This window comes from Hyaena hyaena, unplaced genomic scaffold (genome assembly GCF_003009895.1).
Source record: "Hyaena hyaena isolate Hyena2069 unplaced genomic scaffold, ASM300989v1 scaffold_570, whole genome shotgun sequence".
Lineage (NCBI taxonomy): Eukaryota > Metazoa > Chordata > Mammalia > Carnivora > Hyaenidae > Hyaena > Hyaena hyaena.
The window spans coordinates 1035769-1056374 of record NW_024081201.1 but is presented as its reverse complement, the minus strand read 5'-3'; the positions used below and the strand labels follow the sequence as shown (position 1 = coordinate 1056374).

The 20606-nt window shown below is 37.7% G+C and overlaps 1 protein-coding gene across 4 annotated transcripts in view; it reads left to right on the top strand.

Moving 5' to 3' along the window:
* The first annotated feature begins 1274 nt into the window (after positions 1-1274).
* NSUN3 (NOP2/Sun RNA methyltransferase 3) overlaps positions 1275-20606 on the top strand; it is a 61080-nt gene continuing 41748 nt past the window's right edge. For 3 of the 4 annotated variants that reach the window (XR_005532506.1, XR_005532505.1, XM_039256381.1), the window contains exons 1-3: positions 1300-1441; positions 2251-2360; positions 12239-12582. Coding sequence is in view for 2 of the 4 variants with exons in the window: in XM_039256381.1 (XP_039112312.1) it covers positions 1430-1441; positions 2251-2360; positions 12239-12582 (466 nt within the window). In the remaining 2 variants the exon portion in view is untranslated. Of the gene's footprint in view, positions 1442-2250; positions 2361-12238; positions 12583-20606 lie in introns of all 4 variants that reach the window. The other variant, XM_039256382.1, reaches the window with a different exon arrangement.

Below are 20606 nucleotides of genomic sequence, written 5' to 3'. Positions count from 1 at the left end.
CAGAAAATAGAAACACTCTAAAAAAGCAAAAATATAATAGAACCAATTTGACCTCTTTCCAAGCATTACACCATTTCCTAATAGAAATAGAAAGTATATGGATTCTATATCTCCTTAAAAGTCCTTAAAATGTCTATTTTGCAAATATACTACCACATTAATTCATTAAATGCAAACATTCTGTAATGAGCACAGAAAAAATATAAAATCTTGAGTATAGAAGCTGAAAGGTAGACTAATGACTTTCCCTAAACAACAAACTGCATTTAATCACTTTGCTTCTTAATACGATATTTAATACTATTTTTGCACCAAATCTAAATTCACTTTTATATTACTGGGGAACTTGTTCAAATAAGCTTCTAATCACATTAGAGGTGATGAAATTTTTCTTTTTACATGGTTTTAAGATTTGTACCTGTCGTATATGCCTATACTGATATTTTGAGTCTCAAAATGATGATGCTCATTAGATATCAGGGACATATGAAGCGCTGATTTCCTGATGAATTGCTTATCGCTGTTACAAGTGAGCAACTGAATAGTAACACTAAAAAAGCAAATAAACTGCTGTTCCTATCAGAATGGGTGTAATACCTTCCTCAGAACTAATAACACTGCCCCTGGTAAAGGTGGGTGGGAGGCTAGTGTGTAGGATCATTTTGGTCTTCAGGCATTTGGTATCAGAACGTGATGATAATAATCTCAAAGATCATGATTGTGAAGATAATACATAGCAGCAGCTAACGTTTGGGCGTTTGTTTCCTACTCTTTGTTCTAAATGCTTTACTGTATTTCAATTAATCCTTTAACCCTCCCCGTTAAAAGAAATTATCCCAATTGACCATCTCTAGGAAATAGGTGCCTTAATTTCTTCATCATATCCGTCCCTTTTACCCTGTTCTGAATATCTGAGCTAAACGAGAGGGTCATCAAATTTGGTAGATTAATCAGTAACTAGCTTAGCTTCTGAGACCATTTTTCACTAATGATCATTATACAAAACCTAACAGTAACAAAGACTTTTTCTTTCTTTCCTGTTTTTTTTGTTTTTTTGTTTTTTTGTTTGTTTTTTTTTTTTAATGAGCCGCAAGCATACAGCAATCCCTGTGATGTTAAAGGTTCAACTTGACGTTCTGGACCCTCAAAGCTCCGCCCAAGGGCCTAGCCACGCCCCTCGCAGTAAGTACAGCCCCCATCAGCCTTCAGAGGAAGTAACTTAGCGCGTGCCTCTCGCGGGATCTACGCCCCTTTCTGGCGAGATTTCGATAACGTAGGCACAGCAGTATCTCGCGGGAAGTTGAACCGGCAAAGTGAGGGATGGAAGCAAATGCGGGTGAATGTCGCACGTGAGGCTGTGCTGTTGAATTCCTGGAGGTGTTGGATGCTGGGTGGTTAGACCTTTTCTTTGGCATCTCCTAGAGGGATAATGTTGACCCGGGTGAGGCTGGCACTCAGCTGGGCTCCTCGGCGAGGGTGGGGGTTGCGATGAGGGAACTCCTCGAGCTGTTGGTTTCTCTGCTGCTCAGTCCCAACCCCTAGAATAATGCTGAATGCTCTTCTCGTGAGCGTTTTCTGTCGTTTTCTTCCAAGACTCACCTGCATTCCAAGTAACTTGTATGCAATCCAGCCGGTAAACTTTATGACCCACACCCTTGCGTTTTGAGCAGAATGCATGCTCCTCCAGGGCTGAGACTATCACTGTTTTTTCCTGGGAGCTTAGAACGATGTTACATACTCAGCACTCAAATAACTCAGATGAGTTAGTGAAATACAGTTGCAAGGGAGTTTCCACAGGAATCGAGTGACTTTTTCTTTTTTGAAGTAGCCTTTTTATTTTAGAACACTTTTACATAAAAGCTGCAAAGATAATACAGACTTCCCATATGCTTTTCACCCAGTTTCCCTTAATGTTAACACCTAGCTTGGCTTATGTAATTTTGTTCCTTGAACACAGCTTCCTCTAGTTATTCCAGAGGAATACTAGAATTCCTCTGAGTAATCCCGTTACTCTAGAATTAACACCACTAATTCTTTAACCATTGTTTTTCCATTTGAGCAATAATTGCTTAAAGAAACCCCTTTTTTGGTAAATGTCTAAGTACAGTTTTGTTACATTTGAGTTCCTGCTCCCTTGCAAGAACTAGTAATTATTTTAAAACGTGTTCTTAAGGAAATAACTGTACTAATTTGAAGTTTAATAAATTTGTAATAGTAGATTGTGTCAGCAACGTTTTCTTGTTATCATAGCTGAAAACAAAATCAGAGAGGAAGCTTGCTAAACAAATTTGCAAAGTTGTATTGGATCATTTTGAAAAGCAGTACTCCAAAGAACTTGGAGATGCCTGGAATACAGTAAGGTTAGTATAATTCATCTCGGGATGCCTATAATAGAACACAAAATAAAGCCTTTTCGGTGGGGAGGAGGCATGCTGTGAGGATAAGGGGTAAAAGAATTTAAACCTGGCTTTCCTTTTCCTACAGTGGCTAGAGAAGGGAAGAACTGGGAAGAAATAGATGGAATCATAGGAAAATGGAAAGAGGAGAAAGAAAACTTTGTAAGAAAAAAATCGTTAGGCCCTTGCCTTGAGCAGTTTTGATCTTTGAAACAGGAATGCCCACCAGTTTGACAAAATGAATTCTACTGTAACAGAAAAATCTTAAAACTTTTGACTGTTTTCTGAAATTCAGAAAGTAATACAACATATATTTAAAGCCAGCACTGCTCTGTCTTAGCTAGAGTGACTTTATTTGATAGTCCTATTTCCTCCCTGTGTCTATGGCTGGCTATGTTTTGACCACATGTGCACACACAAATTCTTTAAATGTATTACTGAAAACAAAACATTTCATGGATAGAAGTGAGAGAAGTTTGATTTGTGTGTTTAGTTTTACCTTTGGTCTGAATGTTATTCCATGGATTCTTTACACTGAGCTCTTACACAGTGTGTTCCATGCTCCGTGGTCTAGAAAGAGCAAGACAAACCCCATGTCTGATTTGCTTGCAGTCTGGTGTTCATAGTTTATAAATGACTAGTTCCATAAATATCCTGATAGAAATGAGCAGGAGTACCTTGTCTTATTTAACAAAGCCCAAGGGTGCCATCAAAGGCTTGAGGAGAAGCCAGGCATTGGGGCTTCACAGGAGTTACCTCGGCAAAAAGAACCAGCAGTTTAGCCATAAAGAATATGTGCTGCTTCTGAAGCTAGAGGCAAATGCCCAGTACATTTTGTTCAGGGAAAAGAAAAAGTTCTGTGGCTATTAACAGTGGAAATTTGTTTGCATTGTCTTCTTGAATCAACTCAATAACAGCTTCTCATTTACAAACGCTAGCTTTAAGCATTTTTTAAAACAGATTACATAGTGACTGATAAAGTCTGAGGCTGTTCTGAGATGATTTTAGGACAGATTACGCTGTTTTAGAAACTTATAGATGTTAGAATATGAAAAAGTCGTTTATAATTGTGGTTTTTATTTCAAAACTAGATCTTAAAATGGGCGTCTTCTGGCACAGAGAAGAAAGGGAAGTATGAGAGTAAAGTGTAATAAATTCATTATGTTTTTGGTATGCAAAGTTACTTACGTAGTATATCCAAACAACCTCCTGCCTACTGTATGTTTATTATGTACCAGATGATATTGACTCTCTGTGCTCCTTGGAACAAAGCTCTGAGGTTTGTTTCCTGTTTCTTCTCACCTGATAAAACCAGAGCAGGGGTTTGTGTCCAGGCTTTCTGGTTCAAGAATTCCCACTGCTAACCCCTATTTTCACACCTGGGGTGTAATTAGGCATACATGGATGATTTCAAGCAAATAAATAAATAAATAAAGATTTTAAAAGGTGTATTGTTTTCAGACTTTATAGTAGTCAGGCTACTCCTACCCTGTAATGAGTTATTTTTCTGTTTAATGTGCTCAGACAGATTTATAAATTATTGTTTGACCCTAAACAAAATGAGCAATGAACCTCAAATCTATTTAATTAGCTGTGCCTTCTGCTTCATCTATCTTTTTGTTGGGTATTCATGGTAATTTAAGTTTTGCATAAATGTGCTAAATTTGCCATGGGCAAAATAAAGGCTGAGCTTGGAAAGTAGTCTGAGCATGGAAGATGGCATGGGGAAATAAGAACAAATATTTTTCATTTCTTTAACTTTTATTTGGAAGACATAATATCATGGTGTCGAGTCTGTTTACTTCCAGGGAAAGGTGAGTGCTTTTTTGTCCTCTACCTCGAAAGCAATGTTACTCAACATTTTTTGTTTCCTTTCTTATCTAACAGATTTAGATAGTGGGGAAGATTTAGTATTTACTTAAATTTTATTGTTTTGTAATAACTTGCTTTACCAAGTCACCCTTGGAGCAATGCTTTAAAGTTGCTACAGTGGGTTCAAGTTTTGCTCTGCGTGTTGCCTACATGTTATCCTTCAGGTCAGTGCGTTCATGGTAGGACTTGAAACTTCCCTCAGTTTGCTGTCACTGCAAGCTGTGCGGTCCTCCGTAGGCTTTGTTCCATAGTTCTCAGTATATTCTGGTGACTTCACTTAGATTCATACTAGGCAACCTCAAAAGCATGTTGTTTTTCCCTTCCAAATCTGTATTGTCATTGGCTGCTTGCATATTTTATCTCAGTTGAGGGTATCACCATTAATATGTTTCCTCTTCTCTACACCTTCAAGGTAAAGAATGAACCTTAATCAAAAATAAGTTTGGCCTTCGCCCTCAGCTCCTCAGAGGTTATCTGTAAGCCCTTGGAATGTCCTGCCTAAGAGTGTCCTTGTATACCTGGGGGATTGGGCCACACTGGAAAGTCTAGCAGTGTGATTTATGGTGGCGGCTATGGGCCGTGGTATCAGCTCGCCCTCTGACCTCTAGAGGAGCTGGAGACTAAAGACTAGCTGGTTGGTCATGTTTGTGCGACTGAACCCCAGTAAAATCTAGACTCCAAGCTTGGTTGAGCCTTCCTACTCGGCAGTACTCTTCTGTGCATGTTGTCACATGTTGTTGCAGGAAAAGATGTCCTTGTCCATGATTCCCCTGGAGAGGACAACTGAAATCTTCATGCTTTGAACTTTGCTGCGCTCTGCACCATGTCTCTCTTACCTGGACTGACTTTAGTCTGTCTTGGGGGCTCCAAACTACATACCACCATATACCACTGCCCTGCCTCCCATCAAAATTGAAATGCCCAGCTCTTGCGTTTTCCTGAGAAATTTCTTAATTTGTATTTCATTTTTATCTCCTCTATTACTGTTGAGTTAGCCCTTCATCATTTCTTATTTGGCATATTGCAATTGCTTCTTTCCATAGTCTCCTACCTTTAGTATTTATTTGTTGACTTACTTTAGCAGCTGCTTTTATGGCACTCTACACCAGGCAATATTCTGATCACTTTACAAATACTAACCTAATCCTCTGTACAACCTTCTGAAGTAGTTATTACTGTTGACAACATTTTACAGTTGGAAAGCTGAGGCAGATCAGGGTTCCTTAACTTGCCCAGTAACACACAGCTCATATTTGAAAGAGCCTTGGGAGTTTGTTTTACCCACCGTGTGGTGCTACTTCTCAGTGTCATCATGTGCCTTGCGCCACTGCTGGAGTACGAGCCTCCTCTGCTCCCCTGCTGTCTGTGGCATTCTGCTTGGACTAAATACATCTTTGTGGCTAGACAGGCTCTTTCATCCCTTCAGAACTGGATATGCTGTTCCCTCCGCAAGGGATCATCCTCTCCTTTTTCCTTCTGTACAGTGGTTAAAGTATAGGTTTAAATCCTACCTCTGCATCTTGTAGCATATGACCTAGGCAAGTTACTTAACATCTCTGTGCCTCACTATCCTAATGTGTAAAATAGGATCTATTTCAAATAATTATTTGGGAAGATAAAATGATTTCATATAGATACAAAGTGCTTAGAAAATTGTTTGACTTATTGTAAACCCTCGATACATGATAGCATTATTTTTATTACTGTTACTACCCAATTCTCCATCAGGCTGTCACATATACCCTTGGCAAAATTAGTTCTGCCTTTGTGTTTCCATTGCCTTTTGTTGATAGAGTTGTTACAATTCTTTGAAGATTGTATTGTCATAATTTATTAAGTTGTCTCCTGACAAGGGAGGGTCTTGAAGAACCAATACCTTGAGACTCAAGCAGTTCATCTACTTACTCAATTTAGTGCTTAATAAACCAGGCATTGTGCTAAGTATTGTGATACAAAGATGGATAATATATATATAATCTGCCTTCAAATATATATGAGAAGAGGATTACTTGGAAATCTTTATATGAAGTTTGGAAATTTTGTGTGCACTTTGTAGAAAGCAAAACAAAAGAACCTCAGTGAAGTCTGGCATGTCTGTAAATTATATAATATATATTTAATTCAGACACTTTTCTCATTAATCCAGAGTTCACATAATTCACATCTAGAGAGAAAAGATATTATATAACCAGATCGCATTAACAGAATCTCTGAAGGGGATGGAGTGGGATGGTTGGGGAAAACAAATGAACTAGTGTTTGTATTTCTATTTTGTTCTTTATATTGGCTTTACACAAATATTCAATTTTAATTTTTGCAAATTCCTGTGAAGTAGTAACTTTTATCCCGTTTAAAATTCAGAAGTTAGGAAGTACCAAATTTAATGGCCAGTTCAGGCCTGTGATTTTAAAATCCATGCCTTTTCCTCTACCAAGTGTGCTGCTCTGAAGGGTCTGGAATCCCAGCCTTGGGAGTGTGTGCACAGGCCTCCTGATATAAGGGAGTAGATATGCAGCATTTTCAGCCTTTTGTTGGTCTCTACCAGAAACACAAATCTTTACTCAGGGCTTCCTATCTGAGGTACTATGGATAACAGATATGGACAGAGATTACCCTTCTCTGAGAGATAGTAAGGAAACAATGTCAGGAAACAGTAGGGGGTGACCAGCTCATCATTAGAATCTTTGAAGAATAAAAATAAAAGTCTCAGACATTCTTAGGTGCTCTTACATGATTCATTGGATTCACTTCTACACCACACTTTTAAAATGGTTGAATGAGCACCCTCTAGTGGATACCAGTAGTAGTAAAAGAAACAGTATTTTTTTTTTTTAACGTTTAAAATATTTATTTATTTTGAGAGAGAATATGCGTGCGTGTGCGTGTTGGGCAGGAGCAGAGAGAGGGAGTGAAAGAATACCAAGCAGGCTCTGCACTGTCAGAGCCTGAGACGGGGCTCATCTTACAAACGGTGAGATCATGGCCTGAGCTGAAATCAAGAGTCTAGTGCTTAACTTACTGAGCCACCCAGGCACCCCATAAAAGGGATTTTTACTTTTTTAGCCACAGGGTTATACCACTTGTGCTTAGCAGTACCTAGATAAAATGATTTTTCATCCTCATCATTAGGTAGGAAGGTAGAATGAAGAATAGAATAGTAAGAAAAAAAAATCACATAAAAGTCGAATGAAAATATCATCAAATAACGTTGTCCAAATAAAATAACATATTATGTAATTTTTCAAGGGATATTTGAACACTGGCAAGTAGCGGTAATCAACTTCTAGATTCTCAGTTTTCATGTATGCTTTTTCAGAAAATTACTTTATTTCTCTGCCTAAGAGAGTACTTATTCTCCTTTCCAAACCTGACTTTCTGTTACTGTCTGTCTCCCATTTTACAAAAAAAGGACATACTTTAACCATCCTGACTCTTGCTCATTGCATTTCTCCAGGGTGTCAACACCTCCATACGCCAGAGACTATTGGAATGCCATTGTTAAGAGTTTAAAAAAGTAAATGACTAATGACTAACAAATCTTTGACAGGTCAGGTGGTTTCCAAAGTTTACTTTTAACAAAAGTAAAGGAGCTTGAATTGAGTTGTCAATTAACAGAACATTTAAAGTATTTTTGATGATAGGTCATTAAATAATCTGGGAAATAATCCGAAAGAAATAGAAGTCAAAAAGGGAGATATTTGCTATAGCAAAACATATTAAATTCCCACCCACTTATTTAAGCGAAGGTTTTTATCAGCCTTTGTAAAAACAAAATAGAATAAAATTGATTTGAACCCTGACTTAGTATAGTACTAGGAAATATTCATCTCTGGATAAGTGGGGGTTGGTGAAGCTCATTTCATTGAGATCCATTTCCTATCACTTTTCCTTTTTTTTTTTATGTTTTTTAAGTTTATTTATTTTAAGAGACAGAGAGAGAGAGAACATGTGTGTATCAGTCGGGTAGCGGTAAAGAGAGGGAGAGGAAGAGAGAATTCCAAGCAGGCCTCATGCTGTCAGCACCAGCGCTAGAACTCATAAACGATGAGCTGTGATCTGAGCTTAGATCAAGACTTGGATGCTTAACCAACTGAGCCATCCAGCCATCGCTCACTTTTTCTGTTGATGCTTCATAATCATCAAATCAGTAATAAGTTATTTTCCTCAGTTTTGTAATGACAATTTTAACAGGTTTCCATTTTAACACTTAGAGATTTAGGCCACAAGGAAAACAAAGTTAGTATATGTACGTGTGGAGGGGTGGGTAGGCAGAGAAGTACAATAGGGCAATAAAAGATTTCAAGCACAAAAATGTATTAGGATAAAGTTATATGGGGAAATAGAATGTAAATAGAAAAAGGAACTATAAAATTTTCACCTGTTTAAGAAGAGTCAGTCCATGAATATTTAAATGGACAATGATGGGTTTCAAAATCACTCTGGTATTTAGGTTCCATTGGATTCATTTTAAAAAGTGGTATAATTTATGTTTTAAAATGTCAGTTTTTATAGTATGCTGGAAATTACATTCTTAGACATATGGGGAAGATTTTGATGCCAACTTAAAATGTTCCAGAGGGTACATAATTTTCTCAAAATGGTATCAGTTGAAGGTACTAGCAAAACATTTTCAGGTCACTGATCTTGTGGGTCCCACTTCATCTGGCTGCTGATGTACTTGAATTTCTGTCATTGAAGACCAATAAGTAGAACAGTTTCAGACTCCTCATGAATCTTGAGGGTGGAGAATGTCTTGTTGATTAATGTACACTCCCTCCACTGTCTGCTGGGCTTCTTGCCCATCCAGTCAGAGCTTTGGACTTGAGTAGCCATTGGCATGCCAGCCTAAGGGGCATCATTCCACGAGTGCAATCACTGGAGAGTGTATGTCTGTGTGGGTGGGGTGCACACACTTGTGGTGTGCACATGCCCATGCTGGAAGGAGGGAACATTCATGGTAATTGAGTGCAGGGGGAGCTGAGATCCACATTAATAGGCAGTTTTGCTTTCTCAGGGCTAGGAAGCAGCAGCCTGAGCAGCCCCTTCCTCAAGTGGTCCCATGTCAGGTCCTCAGGGCAGTGTGCATCAGTCTGTTCCACAGTGTTAGAAGTGATGGGAGACCAGGGCACTGACATTAGGTGAGGTTGGGTGCAGATTCTCTGCCTCTCCCTGCGGTATGCCACTAATGCTACAGTACCAGGATCTCACACTCTGTTAAACTTTAAAGTGAGCCATATTGTTGAATCAGGTACTTCTACTTAATAGTGATGTAACTTTGGGTAAGTTGCTGAATTTCTGAAAGTTTTAGTTACCGAACTTCTAAAATGGGGGTCCGTAGCTCCTCTTCACAGTAATGATGGTTAAATGGAGTAAGCATGCAAAATGCATATTGTAAGTATATGATCAGTAATTTTTATTATTAGTTTCAGGGTGAGGTGGAGCAAGTGAGTTGGGTTATGGGTAGAAAGGCTTCCTTGGGGAGATAAATCCTAAACTGCCCCCTCAGTCAGCCAGGCTATAGGTGGTTCATTGTAGCTCAGAAAGGGCATTTTAGGTAGAGGCAGCAGTTTATCTTGAGACTGGTAAAGGCTAAAGAAAACATGTTCCAGGAAATTCAAGTAGTTCAGTAGGGCTGTGTATATGTTAGGAGGAATCAGAAAATGTATTTGTTCAAAGCAAGTTCTTATTTTATCTAGTTGTTAAAGAATGAGGACAATTTCTGAAGATTTCCTGTCTCATTCTGCCATAAGTTTTTAAATGCAATGAGGCTCTCTCTTTTAAAACTTTATCATGTTGTACTTGACCCACACAATCTTTCATAAAACACACTAGACTGCTTTTTTTTATGTTTATTCGTTTTTGAGAGAGAGAGCCTGAAAGGGAAGGAGCAGAGAGGGGGGTACAGAGGATCCTAAGCTGGCTCTGTGCTGACAGCAGTGAGCCTGATGTGGGGCTCAAACTCACATACTGTGAGATCTCGACCTGAGCTTAAGTCAGACACTCATCCAGCTGATCCACCCAAGTGCCCCTAGACTACTCTCAATTCCCCAAATGGACTGTTCTTCATACCTCTGTGCCTGTGCATGTGCTATTGCCTTTGCCCTTGAACTTCCTTTCTTATTTTGGCCTGTGGCTAATTCCTCCTCATCCTTCAAGATTTAACATTGTATAATGTATAAAAATAACTAGTGTTCCTAAGCTATCCTTTTATATACAGTGAGGTTAAAAGGAAATATGCAAGATTAGTAACTTTTATACTAAGAGATCTGAAAGAAAATGTGAATAAGTGGAGAAACATTATAGTCTGGTTTGGAAACTAACTGCAATAAGGGTGTTAATTCTTCCTAAATTTAGTGTATTTAATATGATCATAGTTAAGGTTTCTATCCTCATAGATATTTTATAAAATTAACTGACAAACTGATTTCTGAAGTTCATCTGAAAGAATAAACATTCTAAAATTACTTTGGAAACTCCAAAGAAAAGAGAGATTTGCTTTGTCAGATATTAACCAACTGAAAGTGACCTACCTTTGTTAGCTAAAGGGGTGGACACATGATGTCAGCCAAGCTACTCCAATCTGTATTAATTATGTTTCTGACCATTATTTCTCTGTTACTGTGTGATTCAAAATCGGGAGTAGATTTCCATCCAGTTTGGAGGATAAGATTAGGATGTACTGAAGTAAAAGTTACAGCAGTCATTCACAGATTTCCCTTTTGGGTCCATTTTAGTTCAGTGGTTCCCAAAGTATGGTTTTGGATTAGCAGCGTCATTATCACCCTAGAGCTTGCTAGAAATGCAAATTCTCAGGTCCCACCTGCGACCTGCTGAATCAGAAAGTCCTGGAGTAGGGCTCAGCAGTCTTTTATGGCCACTATTTGCATGCTGAAGTTTGCAAAGCACATTCTTAAAAACAGAGGCTCTCATCCTCTAGAATTCCCAAAACAGATACACTGGCCCCTAGGATGATGCACCGATCATCATAGTAAGAGGCAGTGAAGGAGAAAGCAGTTTCACAGATTAGCCCCCAATTGAAATTCACACGTGGCACAATTCCAGTCGCAGGTGTTACATTTCAGTCCAGCCATTTCTCACATAGGCAACTCCAGGGTGAGTAGCAGCTGGAATTTATTTAATTGACCATGGTTAATGAGGCTCCCAAATAACTCAGCTAGAAAGGTCAGCTTGTAAATAAATTAAATATTTCCTGCTGTATCATCTGTCAGTTGATGTGAGCTTGTGACTGTTAAGAGATCTAGCTGTTGGACTGAATAAGAAATTAGAAGGTGAATCTGCTGGTGGAAGTGTGTGAGGGGGGGAGGGGTGGCACTGTCAATCCATAAGTGAGTTTTAAATCATCTTTGGTTTTGTATCATCTGAGCCACCGAGTGCCTCATTAACTATAGTTAGTTTTCCATACTTTTATTTCATGAGAGGGAAGACTTTAACAATCACTCCTTTAAACACTCTTTAATGATAGTACTTTTCCTTCCAATATTAGCAGTCTCAGGTTGTCTTTATGAAAAACACTTCCTTGTGCAAAGAGTGATAGACTGACATATAGTTTGATGTATTCAGAGGTAGGTAAGAACAGGCCATGTGGTTTGGGCAGGATGCTCTGCAATAAGAGACGAGGATGAGGCAGATGAGCCATTCCTCTCCGATGCAGAATTTAAGGGGCCCCTAAAACTCAGTAATCAAAAGAAATGATACTGTAATGGGCACAGCTGATACAAAAGAAAGCAAGCCTACGATGAATAAAATGCCAAGTTTTAAATAAAGGCAGGATCATAACAGCAGTAGATTGATCCATATCATGGACAGAGGCAAAAGACAAAGTCAACGGTAATAATGACTCTGAGAAAAATCACAGGTAAGTATAGGCTATGACCCCATTCACTCGATTAGTAATACAAAATTATATTGACACGTGTAGTATTAATATTAATTTGTTTTTCTATTTCTAGGGATATACTAATAACTCCATCATGCTGGCAATATGCTGTCCTTCTTAACCGATTCAATTATTCTTTTAAACTGGAAAAAGATTTACATTTAAAGGGCTATCACACACTCTTTCAAGGATCTTTACCCTACTATCCTAAATCAATGAAGTGTTACCTTAGCAGAACTCCAGCCAGAATGCCTTCAGAAAGACACCAAATTGGAAATCTAAAAAAATACTATCTTCTGAATGCCGCCTCTCTTCTCCCGGTATTGGCTCTGGAGTTAAGAGATGGGGAGAAGATTCTGGATCTCTGTGCTGCTCCTGGAGGCAAGTCGATCGCTCTGCTACAGTGTGCCTATCCAGGTAGTGTGCTTTTCATTCAGTAATTGACAACTCTGAACTAGCCATGTTTTACAAAATTCTTAAGGTATATGGGGAGAAATGTAAGATTGAGTTTGCAGACAGACTTTGGAAGCCTGAAAATCAGGACTCTGTGTAGAAGAACGGAAGATTTAGCTGAGGAGATCAGTGTTAATAGCATTTTTTTTTTCAGCTAACTACTAGCAGATAATTTTGAACACAACTGCAGCATTTTATAAACACAAATCTGTCAGATAATATGAATCCTGATAAGCCAATGACAAACATTTTTTATTTTATTGTTACTTTTATACTTGAGAGTCTTGCATTGATATCTTGTCATACTTTGAAACAACAAAAATACACACATTTAAATTTTTTGTATCATTGGTTATAAGGTCATAAGACAGTTCTGTCGAATAGAAATATAATGTGAAGTGCATATAAAATTTTACATTTTTAGGTACTCATTAAAAAAAGGTAGAAAGAAACAGTTGAGATTACTTTTAGCCCAGTGCATTGTAGCCCAGTACATCCAAAATATTAATTTCAGCATGCAGTCAAAATAAAAGTTATTAATGAACTATTTTGCATTCTAATTTTCTTACAAAGTCTTCAAAGTGAGTATTTTAAAGCACATTTCAATTTGAACTAGTTATTACCTTTTAAGGAGCTTATCACCACATGTGGCAAATGGGGATGGAATTAGACAATGCAATTTTAAAAGATTTTACGAAGTTCTTTGGAAGTAACTTATTGCTGTTATTAGTACAAAAATGATGAAATATATATAAATGTACATTTTATAGATATTAAAAGTAACGAGTCAACAATCATAAATTATTTTCCTAATTAGATGATGAGACTTTTAAAAAATTACTTCAGATTTTCCTGGATAAATATTACTTACAGTTTGAGAAGACAGGGGCCAGCATCAATTTTGTCTGGTTTTGTTTGATGTTTTTATTTTTATAAATGTAAATGCCTTCGTTCTTAAAGATGGAAATGGTGGGAAATGTGTTAGAGTAATTTCACTAAGCTCTTTCAACTCTTGAGTTATGACCCTAGATCACATAGATATTTTTCATGAAGCATTATTTTAATGATCTGCTAGGAGAGCCCTCTAGGTCCACTTTTGATTTGGTTGAAGGCAAAGGATTACAAATCATCTCAATTACAAAAGGCTACATTGCCTAGTTGTTTAACTCATTCACTTTCTCAGCCAAGGTAACCATGTGTTTAACTCCCTTTGTTTGGTGCTTTCAAAGTTTCTACACCCCGACACAGTCCACGGTAATAAGATTCTGGACGGGTGGGAAGCATGGTCCTCAGATGGTTGGTGAAGGGTCCTGTGAAGGGAAACCTGAGTCTCAGAGGTGTTCTCCTTTAGGAAGCTGATGATCTGAAATCGATTCTTTTTTTTTTCTTTTTTTTATGTTGGTTTATTTATTTTTGAGAGAGAGAGAGAGAGGGAGAGAGAGAATGTGCATGAGCTGGGGAGGGTGAGGGTGGGCAAAGAAAGGGAGAGAAAATCCCAAGCAGGCTCCACATACTGTCAGTACAGAGCCTGAGAGCGGGTTCAATCTCACTATTATGAGATTATGACCTGCACTGAAATTAAGAGACCAGTGCTTAACTGCTTAACAGACTGAGCCCCCCAGGTGCCCCTGAAAATTGATTCTTTTAAAGCTGCGGAAGAAGCTTCCTTACCATGTAGAAAGTTGTTATGTATTCCTAGGACATACATATCCCAGTTTGAAGACCAATTTATATCTTTCTTTGAGAGCACTCCTTGTTGAAATAGTTTTGAAAAACTTTTATGAGAACTGTGAATCCAGTTGTACTAGTCATTGGTATGAATATGTGTTTAGGGGAAAACATGCTGTGTGTTTTTGAATTGCAGTTAAACCTCCATTGTTGAAGCTTGTTGTATTTTTTAATGTAAGAAATCACAACAAAAGAGATCATTTTGTAAGGTTATTTTATTATTTTTATAATAAATATAATATTTATGACCTGAAGGTTTATGGAATCATGTGTTATAAGGAAAATTATTACTTTCACTCTTTCTGTGTTCTTTCAGCAATATTCTTATTTTGGCTGTTACATCAATTTTGAACATAGAATTTTTGGTATTATAAAAAAATGGAAGAGAAAGGTCAAATTTGGGTACCATTTTGAAGAGAGAGCATTTTAATCCTAAATTATCTTCATTAGCAGGCTATAAATATTTTACATACTTATGATAGGGAAGGTGATTTGATTAGTAATCTGAATGCAAACTGATATATTCTAGGAGTTTGAAGTGGAGAAGAATCTTCCTGTTTTTACATCAAGGGCAATGAACTACAGGCAGTGTTCCAAGTAAAGTAGCTTTTCATCTAAGTAGGACTAATGATAATGGTTTAGTAAGAAGTACAGATGTGTTCATGCTGATGCTCAAAGCCCAAATTAGGTTAGCTACAGCGCTTGAATTTGGAATGCAGAAGCAATGCTAAAATAGGCTTTTAAAAGCAAAACCTAAAGTGATGGCTGCAACTAAATGTGCATTTATACAATGAATTTCTTTAGATCAGCACTGGCCTTTATTCTGGGCCAAGAGGCTCACAGCTTTGAATGATTAAAAAGCTCGTATTTTAGGATGACTAAAGAAATTAGTGTACTTCTCTTTGGGTCCAGCTGCTCCCACCTGTTAGCACAGTGATAGATCGGCCCATTGTTTTGTTGTTGTTGTTGTTGTTGTTGTTGTCAACACAGCCTTGGTTAGGTCCTGGTAGAAAAAGAGCACACAATTCTGATTCTAAATAGGAAAGCATTAACATACTAAGAATGACCAGCTTGGTGGAGTGGCTTCATCAACTTTTTGGCTGAGGGCCCTATCCTTCCATGAAATTCTCTTTACTGTCAGTAATACCTTTTTGCCATCTAAGGTAGAAAAGATGAGAAAGACTCCTTTCTTTACTGAATTGCTTTTATCCTGCTTCCTGCTTCCTTTTAGGCCTCCAGGCCTTTTGCACACCCTACAGATACCACTTTTCTCTACTTCCTCCCTGCTGGTTTTTTCATCAGATTTTCATTCAGGAATCAACTTGATTAGAAAGCCTTCCAGAACTCCCTGTGTTAGGTGCACTTTTTATTTTGGTAGTAATAAAAACATTTTAGAATACCTAGTATGTGCTAAGGACTGTATTAATCACACTGCATAAATCAGAGTTTCTGTATAAATATATTTATGAAATCCTAGAGCTCTGAGGAACATAGTGTGCTATGTTCATGCTATACATGATCTTATTTAATCCGGCAGCCACGTTAGTTGGGCACTGTTATTCCCATTTTATTTTAATTTAAAAAAATTTTTAATGTTTATTTTTGAGAGAGAGACAAGAGTGGCAGAGAGAGGGGGAGACAGAATCCGAAGCAGGCTCCAGGCTCTGAGCTGTCAGCACAGAGCCTGATGTGGGGCTCGAACCCACGAACCGGCAGTTCATGACCTGAGCTGAAGTCAGACGCTTAACCAACTGGGCCACCGAGGTGCCCCTTGTAATCCCCATTTTAAAGATGAAACCAAGACAAAGAAAAATTTACCTAAATTGTCCTAGGAAAGTGGCAGAGCTGCAGTCTGAACTCAGGTTTTCAGGACTGTGCACCTGACTCTGTTTTGAGGTCTCCTGATGTTACTCAACTGCTGACCTTGTCCAGCACCCTCCCATTAGACAGCTTCTTGAGAATAGTGGAGGTTCTCACTTAACTTTGTGTCTGCAGCTACTAGCACTGTGCCCATTCCCCAACAGGTGCTTAGTAAACCAGCATCTTGACGTGGTCATATTCTCAAGTGTATTTTCATTTATTTTCAACCATGTTTTAACATATTTGTTGCTACCATTTTGTTCTTTTGTGAATTTGTAACAGATCTTCCAGATAACTCATCGAACCTTATCATTAGTCTTCATAGCACTTCTTATATATGGACAATATTAGTATTCCAATATTTACATTGAGAGGGACATATAATTCCTTAGATAATTGTAATTAAGGCTTATGGCTCCAAGGACTAGTTAACAGAACTGAAAATAGGCAGAATTTTTTTTCTTTTCAAGTTAGTTGCACTAGAAAAAATTAATAAATGAAACTGTCAGCTTCAGTTTCTTTCCATGGACGAAGGCTACCATATATACATGTAAAGCCTCAATGGCTTTTCAAGTATTTGTTAAATTCATCTCCTTTCCTGCTTAGATGAAAAAATACCAATATTTGGCTTATTTTTGACAATTTAAGCTTGAAGTTAGTTGTTTCAATGTAGGAAGTCATATTTTTTATATATATATATATATATATATATATATATATCATGGTTTGTGATGTCTTATATTACCTATTTTTTTTAAAAAAAAGCTTAACCAATCTAAGATGTTTAAAATAAAATTTACATCTAGGCCAAACAGTATTGCAGCATAAAGCTATATTTGAACTAAGAGTTATTTTTTAATGCTGAATTAAGAACCTTGACAAAAGCTATAATTTAATGAAAAATTCACCTCATTGTCAGTTTTAGCAATTTATTCTTCATTACAATGTCATGTTTGAAATCAAATCAGCTACATTTAGTGAGCACATGCTACATGTGAAAGTCATTGGATGTTATGTGTGGAGATGTGAAGGATATAGAAGTAACTAAGACTTTGGTTCTTGCAGAATGACAAACTAGGTCTCCTAACCAGGCTTCCTGCTGAAAACAACTAAGAAATGTAAGATATAATATTAAAGAAAATACAGAATCTTTTAAAATGCATCAGTGATCTCTAAATACTCAGTGAACAGAATCTAAGAGATAATAGGAACCTAGGAGATCAATTAAGCATTGAAGCTAGCTTTTCACTTGAGAGTATTTGCTTAACCTGAAAAATTTGCATGTTACTTTTCATTGCTTCATGAAAATGTGAGAATAGAAGACAGCCTCTCCAAGAGAGCATCTACTAGGAGGTTAACTTACATAAAGCTGATATTCCAAAATGGTATGCCCTCCATGTAAGGTAAGCTAGGAAGAAATTGTCCTCACCAAGGGACTGAAAGGAAAACCATCTATCTTCAACTTTGGTGATGGGGGAGAAGTGGAAATAATCTCTGAAATTGTGTAAGCACAACTAAGCCAGTATAGACCATTACAGTGAAGTTGTAGAACACTGAAAATAAAGAGAAGATCTTAATAGCAGCCAAGTGGACAGTTTTACCTTCAAGAGACAACAGACTGAGGATTAACCTTTGAGAGTAATACTGGAAACTAGCATTCAGAGGAATGATGTTTTCAATATGCTAAGAAAAGATGACTATAAATCCAGAAACATATTCAAAATATCCCTGAAGAACAAAAGTGAAATGGACTTGTTTTTTAGACAGAGAGAGAGAGAGAGAGAGAGGGTATAAGTTTGTTCCCAATGATCCTGAAGGATCATTCCTTAGATTTACTAGTAAATTAATAGAAATGGAATGTAAAACATTTAAACCAGAAAAAGGGAGAATTGGAATGAAAAATAATTGGAGACACATTTTTCTCCTTTGAGTCTCTTAGTGTCTGATAGGGACAAGGTGTGACTTTGGGGAGCTGTCTTGGCCCCAGTTTATGCTCCACCACAGATAAGTTTGGCTTCACCTTTACTCTCATTGCTCACGTCAGGGCTGGAGACAGCTGAATTGTTTCCAGACTGGAGAAACCCTAGAAAAGATTCATGCTGTTCCTACAGGTATCTGCTGCTAATGTTACTATAGCCCACAAACTGAGGGGCCTCCAGGTGGCTGCCAGCTGACCAGCAGAAATCACCACACTTGAGTGGTTGCTGCAGCCGGCCTTGGGACTCTCAGGCTTCCTTTGCACGTGTCTACAGACCTGAAGTGTGTGGGAGTTAGCAACTCTTGAGATGGATTTGAACCAGTGAGAGGCAGGAGGCAGGAAGATGCCAGCAGATTAATTGTTCACCCTCCCTATTCCCTTAAACCCCATAGTTTGCTCTAAGGCCCAGTAATTTCAGACTGTGGACATATCCGGACAGACTGAGACTGGCCAGCGCGGTAGCCACCTTGATTACAAACCCTTTTACATTTGTGTTCTCCCTTTGCATGATTTACTTTCTTTTTTTCTCTCACTCTGACTTCTTGGGATTGCATCCCCTCCAGAACAAACTTTTGTTTTAGGTTGTTTTCTAGTGATTTCAAGCTTCTAGACAAGAGCTTTTAGACTTTTCCATAAGCTGCATTAGCAAATCCTTTGAAAGCCACCCGAAATAAACACGTAAACTAAATTTTTAAAAAATTTAAATCCAAGTTAGTTAACATGTAGTGTAATAATAATTTCAGGAATAGAATTTAGTGATTCATCACTTACGTATAACACCTAGTGCTTATCCCAACAAATGTTCTCCTCAGTGCCCCTCACCACTTTAGCCCTTCCCCACCCAGCGCTTCTCCAGCAACCCTCATTTTGTTCTGTGTATTTAAGAGTCACTTATAGCCAGTTGCCTTCTGGTTTTGTTTATTGTTGCTTTCAGTGTGTAGAAGCTTTTTATCTTAATTAGGTCCCAGTAGTTCATTTTTGCTTTTGTTTCCCTTGCCTCTGGAGACATGTCTACTAAGAAGCTGCGGTGGCTGAGGTCAAAGAGGTTGTTGCCTATTTTCTCATCTAGGATTTTGATGGCTTCCTGTCTTATGTTTGGGTCTTTCATCCGTTTTGAGTTTATTTTTGTGGTGTAAGCAAGTGGTCCAGGTTCATTCCTCTGCATGTTGCTGTCCAGTTTTCTCAACACCATTTGCTGAAGAGACTGTGTTTTTTCCATTAGATATTCTATCCTACTTTGTCAAGATTAGTTGAGCATACATTTGTGGATCCATTTCTGGGTTCTCTATTCTGTTCCATTGATCTGTGTCTGTTCCTGTGCCAGTACTACACTGTGTTGATAATTACAGCTTTGTAATAAAGCTTGAAGTCTGGAATTGTGATGCCTCCAGCTTTGGTTTCTTTTTCAGTATTACTTTGGCTATTTGGGTTCTTTTCTGGTTCCATACAAATTTTAAGATTGTTTGTTGTAGCTTTGTGGAGAATGCTGGTATTATTTTGATAGGAATTGCATTGAATATGTAGATTGCTTTGGGTATTGACATTTTAACCATCTTTATTCTTCCAATCTATCAGTGTGGAATGTTCTTTTTCATTTTTTTGTGGCTTCAATTTCTTTCACAAACTCTCTACAGTTTTTAGCATGTACATTTTTCTACCTCTTTGGTTAGGTTTATTCCTAGGTATTTCATGGTTTTTGGTGCAATTGTAAATACATCAATTCCTTAATCTCTTTCTGCTGCTTCATTATTGGTGTATAGAAATGGAGGCAATTTCTGTACATTGATTTTATGTCCTGCAACTTTGTTTAATTGATGTATCAGTTCTAGCATTTTTGGTGGAGTCTTTTGGGTTTTCCACATAGAGTATCATGTCATCTGTGAAGAGAGAAAGTTTGACTTCCTCCTTGTGATTTGGATATCTTTTATTTCTTTGTGTTGTCTGATTGCTGAAGCTAAGACTTCCAACACTATGTTGAATAACAGTGGTGAGAGTAGACATCTTTGTTGTGTTCCTGACCTTAGGAAGAAAGCTCTCAGTTTTTTCCCATTGAGGATATTAGTGGTGGGTCTTTCATATATGGCCTTTTATGATCTTGAGGTATGATTCTTCTATCCCTACTTTGAGGGTTTTTATCAAGAAAGGATGCTATATTTTGTCAAATGCTTTTTCAAAATCTATTGAGAGGACCATGTGGTTCTTATCCTTTCTTTTATTAATGTGATGCATCACTTGATTGATTTATAGATATTGAATCAGCCCTGAATCCCAGGAATAAATCCTACTGATCATAGTGAATAATTCTTTTAATATGTGGTTGGATCCAGTTTGTTAGTATCTTGTTGAGAATTTTTGCATCCATGTTTATCAGGGAAACTGGCCTGTAATTCTCATTTTTGGTGGGATCTTTGGTTTTGGAATC